The sequence below is a fragment of the Silene latifolia genome, chromosome 7, assembly GCF_048544455.1.
Source record: "Silene latifolia isolate original U9 population chromosome 7, ASM4854445v1, whole genome shotgun sequence".
Classification (NCBI taxonomy): Eukaryota; Viridiplantae; Streptophyta; class Magnoliopsida; order Caryophyllales; family Caryophyllaceae; genus Silene; species Silene latifolia.
Window position 1 is genome coordinate 76,104,507 of NC_133532.1, and position 7,912 is coordinate 76,112,418.

The window sequence follows — 7,912 nt, forward strand, 5'->3', positions numbered from 1 at the left end:
ATGCAATTTGAACAATCAAAAGAAAATAATCTCTCCATTTTTTTAAAAATAGAAAGGATCTTTGCACCTTATAATGATACATATATTAATAATTTATTTCTTTTTCAATTTCTTAAATACACCTTATCATTTCCTTAAATTTATTAAGTAGTAATAAAGCTAAAATTAAGAAGAAAGATGAAAAAAATTGGTAATTAGTGTGAATAATGGAGACTTAAAAGAGAAGGTGGAACAGGAGAGGTTATTCTTGTATAGAAGTAATACTTTCTTTTAAGGAATTAGTAGTAAATATTGTTCCCCAAAATAGTTTGGCCTTGTTAGACCTGCTAAAACTAATCGATCTGAATGATCCGATTTGAACCCATTTGTGTTCGAAGTGAAGATCTGAATTTGACACGAAATTTGAATTGACCAAACAAAATGACCCGACACGAATTTTTATTATCGCAAACTGATTGTTATTCGCAAATAACTTGAAAACAACCTACTCGAAAATGACCCGATACCTAAACAACTCAAACCTGAATTGAAGTGATCCAAACCCGACCCGAATTGGCCCATTTGGAAGGTCTAGACCTTATTTGGATGCCAAAAAGAAGGTAAATGGAGGGGAGGGCCAAGGCGGAAGGAGACAAGGGAAGGGGAAGAACGGGCCGGGGGAATGAAGGACCTAAGGCCTTGTTTGGTAAAACGAACTGAAAAGGTACCTGAACTCTGAAAACGTACCTGAAAACTGAAAAGGTACCTGGAATCTGAAAAGGTAACTGAAAATTAGGAGCTGATAAGGTGACTGATTATATAAAAGATTGTTTGACAAACTAACTGAAAAGGTAGCTTATTTTGGTAAAATGAAGTAGAAAGATATAATAATGATTTAATATATTATAAATTGAAAGGGTAAAAAGGTAATATTACCAAGAATCAGGTACCTGAAATGTGAAATGCTAATCTAGGTAGCATTTCATTTCAGGTGGCTTATTTGGGCAAATAAGCTACTAGCCAAACACTTCGAGGAAAATAAGCTACCTGAAATTTTTATCAAAAAAGCTACTTCAGTCAAAACAGGTACCTGAAATGTCTTGCCAAACGAAGCCTAAATATCTCCTTGCTTGGAAGGCAAATCGTTTGACTTTGAGTAGGGGAAAAGAGGGATTTATTTTATCTTCCGTCTAAATCCATCCAACTCCATCTTGCTGCTCAAATAAAAGATTTCTCATCCCTTCAAATCTCTCGCCTCCCTTTGTCTCTAAGTGCCGCTACATCCAAACACACCCTTAAAAGTTGTTTGAGTAACAAAATGAGGGGGGGGGGGTGGCGGGGCGGGAGGAGAGGATGAAGGAAAGAGAAGGGTGGGGGAAATGGAGTTTGAATGTTTGGATACAATTTTCCTCCAAATATTTTCTATTGTACAGTAATTTTGATTTGTCTTGGAGGAGGAATAATGAATACCTTTAAATCACTACTACAATTTTACTCAAAGAGGACGCCACTTAGAGTACGGTTGGACACGGAACCGTCTTATATCAGTCAAAAATTTTGGCGCCATTAGTTAATACATACTTACGACAGTTAATAGAGGCAAGCGTCCTCGTTGTAAAAGTAACAAGGACGGTTAGTCAATAGAACCGTCTTCTAAATAAAATACAAGACGGTTATATTACTCGACCGTCTTCTTGTATTTTAATAACAAGACGGTTAGATTACTCCACCGTCTTCTTTTATTTTAATACTGCTGATCGAAATTCCTAATCCTATAACCCCTGCTTATTCAAACAATACCATATACACAACCCTTGTTTATACCCTAAAGAACATAAACCACCTTATCGGCTGTCGTTCAACTCTGACGCAACCACCAGCGCCTCAACATTCTTCTTCATCATCGCCCTAAAGCAACAGCATAGCACGATCACCGTCAGTCGTTCATCGCCTTATCGAGGTGTGTGTCAATCGTCATATTCTTCATTATGTATCTGATATATCGTTTAACTTGCTAAATTGATTTTGTGGCTATCATAATTGAACAACAAAATCAATTCTATATATCATATTCTGCATTTAATTTCTGACAATTCGTTAATTGCTCGTGCTATTGCTCCAATTTTTCGTTAATTTGCTTGTGCTTATCCCCAATTCCCTTACTCTGCTTGTGCTTATATGCTTAATTGTTGATTTTCTTTGTATTTATCAATCTTTCTTCTGCAAGCTCTTTCGTATAAGACAGTTTTATAGTTAGATTATCATGAGACCGACCCTTATAATGAGAAATTGATTATCATTTGCCATAAAATTGGTGAATTATGGTAAACGATACACAGGCAACAATAGTTTTAGATTCTTCAATAAAGTTTAGTTCATATTCTTCAACTATTAGTTTACCATACGTCGTCACAAAGGCGTTATTCCGACTCTGATCTTCTGTGTGAGTGAGTATGCCTCATTAGAACGCAATCCTTGAATCAGTAATCACAATCGCATTACAATCAACGATCCTGCAGAGAATGCTATGATAATTTACAACAATTCGACCTATGTTACTCCGTTTCTTTCTTCATATTTTTCAGGATAAAGAATCGATCACAAATGAACAGACACATGAAACTTTTCCGTGACAGCAACTGATTACAAATGCAGAATTTAAAAACTCAATGTTCATCTGATATGGGCATTAGCTTGTTGTAGTTTGATCAACCGCAGAGAAAATAAGTGTTGGGACAGCGCATGGAGATTTTATTAAATTGAATGTTGGCGGTAGCGGAGCCCGAATTTGAACTTAGGGGCCCCGAATGAGATACTATTCTTCAACTATTAGTTTACCATACGTCGTTGGCCTAAGCCCGCATCCAAATCGACCTGTTTTTGGATTCTTCAATAATCTCCAAACTGGAATCCCATTTGTTTAGTTGACTTCATCTTATTAAATTTAGAGTTTTTTTTTTTTTGGGATGTGGGCAGTAGATGAATAAGGAGGAACGCTCTAGTGATGGAGGAACTAAGAGGTGGGTAGAAGGTTAGAAATCCTGATCATATTAATTCGGAGAGTTAAGGGCAAGAGAAGGACCTAAACTATCACTTATTTTTCAGTTAAGGACATGAACTACTAACCTTTACAGTTAAGGAACTCAGCCCCAATTCCGTTAGTTTTGCCGTGAACTTTTAGTTTCTTGGAATTTATGATATTATAAAACTGATTTGCTTATGTTATTATGAAATTTAAGTGTGCAGCTTTCCCCTCTCTATTCTCTGGCACTAATATGTTGTCTTCAAATTTATCTCATCCATCCTCTATCTTAGCACATAGCAAAACACCTCATTAGTTCCAGGAAAATAAAGTCTCTATTCTTGTTGAACTTTGCATCTTTAACTAACTTGTTAGAGAAAAAAATTACTTTTAAAAGCAAGTTGGGGAAATAAAAGTTGTAGAAAAAAACTTGTACGGAGTAAATATGTTGAGATATGTAGTAGAGATTGCAAAGATTCACATTTGAAGAGTAAAAGTTCTTTTATGAGCATGTTGGGAAAAAATAAAAATTGTAATTTGTAAATGAAAAAACGTAAACCTCTATAAAATAACTCGAGTAGGAAGTTCGATATTGTCGTACCAAAACATTCGCAAAGAAGAAAAAATAGAATCATGAAAATTTTTGGAAAAAAAACAATCCGTATAATAATTACTTATATGAACTTATGGACAAAATAACAATCCATAGTCATTCCCGAACTTTACTATTTTTTCCAGTTAAGGAGTCGTACTTTAAAATTTTATGGTAAAGGATCTTTTACACTAACTCCGTCAAGTACGTCACTAAAAGCAACCTCAGACACTTTGTTATTCTTGAATTTAGCTCAGGTTCATCTTCCATCAAATCATTTTTGACACTCTTTTATTAGCATTGTGTCAGATCATCGTATTTAAATGAAAAAAAAAAGTGAAAAACAGAATTTATGTGATTCTATGAAGTACATAATTTATCAATTTGGTATTCAGTTAGTCTTCTAACTTTTCACATCTGACTTATCTATGTAACTATATAGATAAATATGGCTCGTACTTGGATGTCTGATGCAAAAAAAGGTGACCCAGAATATGATGCCGGGTTAGCTGAATTTTATGCCTTTGTTAGAGAGAATGTGACAAACACATCTAGTATGGCGTGCCCTTGTGATATGTGTCTTAATATGACGCATATGAGCTTTTCAGATGTACAAATTCATTTTAGGAAGAGAAAATTTAATCCAAAATATAGATTTGGACTTTTCACGGAGAATCTAGAACAATAAAAAGAGGAATGAGAGAAGATATAAATATCCAATTTAGAGAGATGGAAAAAGAAACATGTTTTAATCTAATTGAAAAGGATTCGATGCGCTTAGGAAGAAGATTCGGGTTTGGGAATGGATATGAATTCTGATTCGGTTGATGAGTCTGATGATAACTCTGAAAATATATGGGGAGATTTTTGTGAAGAGAATGAGGAAGAAGAGAACTCGTCTATAAATATTGATGAAGATATTATAGATGATGATGATGTAGACGTTGATGAAAATAATTTGGATGACATAAGTGTTGTATTAGAGAAGTTAAAAGATTCTGAGATGCCATTGTATAAGAGCTGCAAGAAATACACTAAATTGGCATCAATTATTAAGTTATATAATTTGAAAGCTAAAAATGGGTGGAGCGACAAGAGTTTTAATGACCTCCTAAAATTGTTGAAAGACATGCTTCCGGAAGATAATGTTCTTCCTAATCGCACCTATGAGGCAAAGAAGATACTTCGAGGAATTGGTATGAAATATGAAAAGATTCATGCATGTCCTAATGATTGTATATTGTATCGCAAAGAATATGAGACATGCACTCACTGTCCGGTTTGTAAAGAGTGGCGGTATAAAAAGAAGGAGGGGATCCCAGCAAAAGTTTTGTGGTATTTTCCAAGCATTCCAAGTTTGATACGCCTTTTTTCGAATAAGGAAGATGCGAAGCTATTGACATGGCATAGAACTGCCAAAACTAATGATGGGAAGTTGAGACACCCAGCTGATGGGTTAGAGTGGAAGTTCATTGATTCTAAGTACCCGGAGTTTGGCAAAGAATCCAGAAATCTTCGTCTTGCATTATCAACCGACGGGATGAATCCTTATGGAAGTTTGAGTAGTCAACATAGTACTTGGCCAATGCTTTTAGCTATTTACAACTTACCTCCATATTTATGCATGAAACGCAAATATTTGATGTTGTCTTTGTTGATTTCTGGGCCTAAAGAACCTGGTAATGATATAGATGTCTATTTGGCTCCTCTTCTCGAGGATTTGAGAATATTATGGGATAAAGGGATAGAAGTTTTTGATGCCTACCAGAATAGCGTATTTAATTTAAAAGCAATGTTATTGTGCACTATCTCGACTTTCCCGCATATGGCAATCTCTCGTGGGCATATCTTGTACATGGAAAAGAGGCGTGCCCTTTGTGTGGAGAAGATGTAGATTCTTGTTATTTGACATTTTCTCGAAAGCAAGCTTACTTAGGATATCGTAGGTTTTTAGATGAGGACCATTCATATCGTAGGCTACAAAAAGCGTTTAATGGAAAAGCCGAGCATTGTCCACCTCCTAAGATATTAACTGGTCATGAAGTATATGAAAAGGTAAAAAGTATTCAGATTATATATGGGAAGAAAGGTTCCAAATTGGCATCTCGTGGTTATAAGAAGATGAGGCCTCTTTTTGAGCAACTTCCTTATTGGCGTGATCTCTCTATAAGACACTGCTTAGATGTTATGCATATTGAGAAGAATGTATGTGATAATATCATCAACACTCTTCTCAATGTTCCAAATAAGTCAAAAGACAATAAGGCGGCTAGGAAAGATATGATGGAAATGAAAATTAGGCCTGAGCTAGCGCCGCAAGAGAAAGGAACGCGTGCTTATTTGCCTCCGGCTGCTCATACCCTTTCAAAAAAGGAGAAGATGGAGTTTTGTCAGTGCTTGCATGGTGTTAAAGTGCCAGAGGGATATTCTTCGAATATAAGTAACCTTGTATCAATGCGAGATCTCAAGCTTACTGGTTTAAAGTCTCATGACTCTCATGCATTGATGCAACAATTACTACCTGTAGCTATTCGTTCTATTTTACCTAAAAAGGTTCGATTCGCTATAAGTAGGTTTTGTTTTTTTTTTCAATGCCATATGCAATAAAGTAATTGCTCCCTCAGAGTTGGACTCCTTGCAAAAACTAATTGTTTCAACTCTTTGTGAGTTTGAAATGTATTTTCCTCCTTCCTTTTTCACGATCATGGTTCATCTAACTATACACTTGGTTAGAGAGATTAGATATCTTGGCCCAGTTTATTTGAGGTATCAATATCCGTTTGAAAGATTGATGAAAGTGTACAAGTCCTATACTTCTAATAGATACCGGCCCGAAGGGTGTATTGCTGAGCGTGCAATTATTGACGAAGCACTTTCTTTTTGTTGTACTCACTTATCTGATGCTGAATTACTTGGGGTTCCTAAGAGTCGGCATAGTGAGTGGATGATGGGGAAAGGGCTGAGAGGTCATGTTTGTCAAGATATGACAACAGAGAAGTGGCATATTGCACATACATACGTCCTTCACAATGAGGATGAGGTACAACCATACATCGAAGAACACATGGTGTTCTTAAGGAATAATCACCGAAATAAAACCGAGAAGTGGATTGCTAATGAGCACAATAAAAATTTTAGAGTTTGGTTTAAGAGTCGAGTCATTCAAGACTTGCAAGAATACCCAGACGCTATCTCTTCCAGATTAAAAAGACTTTGTTATGGACCATATATTTCCACCTCTTCTTATACTGGTTATGCCATTAATGGTTGTACGTTTTACACTCGTAAGCAAGATGACATGAGCACAATTCAAAATAGTGGCGTTTGTGTAGAAGCAGAAGCAATGTACTTTGCTAGTTCGAAAGATAAAAATCCAATTTTCAGTAAAATGCATTACTATGGAGTTATTGAGGAGATTTGGGAGCTGAATTATTGGGAATTCGAAATTCCTATTTTTGGTTGAAAGTGGATTGAAAGTAATAATGGTGTTCGCAAGGATGAATTAGGATTCACGTTGGTGAATCTTGGTAAAGTCGGTCATAAGGAAGACCCTTTTATATTAGCCACTCAAGCAAAACAAGTGTTCTATGTAACAGATCCGGTGGACAAAAATTGGTCCGTTGTTTTATCTGTACGCGGTAGGCGTGCAATGGATACTTGTGATGAAGATGTTGTATTTGAGGGCGTCGATCAGCAGTTACCACGGTTTGAAGACGTTGATATTCTTAAGCCCTCGAGTTTATACACGCGTGATGATCATAGTGAGAGGATATGGATTGACAGTGAAACCAATTCAAAAAAACATCGCCGTGATGATGATGTTTGATTAAACATGGTCAAATTTAGATTTATAATTTATTTTATTATTTTATTTATTTATTTTTTTGGTAGAATGTAAGTTCTCATTAAGCTCAAAAGACTATTACAAACTAAGCAAATAATAACATTACATGGGATGAACTACAGTACATTTAGCTATTTGTTATCTTAGCCGCATCTAGATTTGATGAATCAAACACTTAGGGTGCTGCAATTTTCCATCCAGGCGCGCCTGCTTTCTCTGCTGCCTAACTTCATAGTAGACTGCCAGTACATTTAGCTATTTGTTGTCTTAGCCGTATCTGTTCTTTGTGCCTAAGCCAATCATAGCCAGAACAGACAATATACCTCTTCTGATCAGCATCCCAAGGATCAATTTTGATGTAAATTTGATGGACCCATTTCGACGAATATCTAGTCAACTGAGGGCATCATCTCTGACTGATTTCCTTATTTCGTTTTTTATATGCTGAACTTAGTCTTGCATTTGTTCCTTTGCT

At 35.9% G+C, this 7,912-nt stretch overlaps 1 protein-coding gene across 1 annotated transcript; it reads left to right on the forward strand.

Annotated features, from left to right (window-relative positions):
• Positions 1-4,041: 4,041 nt before the first annotated feature.
• Positions 4,042-7,056, forward strand: LOC141590253 (uncharacterized). The gene is made up of 4 exons (XM_074410857.1): positions 4,042-4,203; positions 4,375-5,483; positions 5,570-6,166; positions 6,417-7,056. The coding sequence occupies exons 1-4, from the start codon at positions 4,042-4,044 to the stop codon at positions 7,054-7,056; spliced, it is 2,508 nt and encodes an 835-aa protein (XP_074266958.1).
• The last annotated feature ends 856 nt before the right edge of the window (positions 7,057-7,912 follow it).

Bases quoted from the DNA above. Each gene is read 5' to 3' on its own strand.
- LOC141590253 (XM_074410857.1), top strand. From the start codon at position 4,042: ATGGCTCGTACTTGGATGTCTGATGCAAAAAAAGGTGACCCAGAATAT. The intron at 5,484-5,569 runs GTAGATTCTTGT...TTCATATCGTAG, and splicing joins GCCCTTTGTGTGGAGAAGAT to GCTACAAAAAGCGTTTAATG. The intron at 6,167-6,416 runs GTTTTGTTTTTT...TACTTCTAATAG, and splicing joins GTTCGATTCGCTATAAGTAG to ATACCGGCCCGAAGGGTGTA.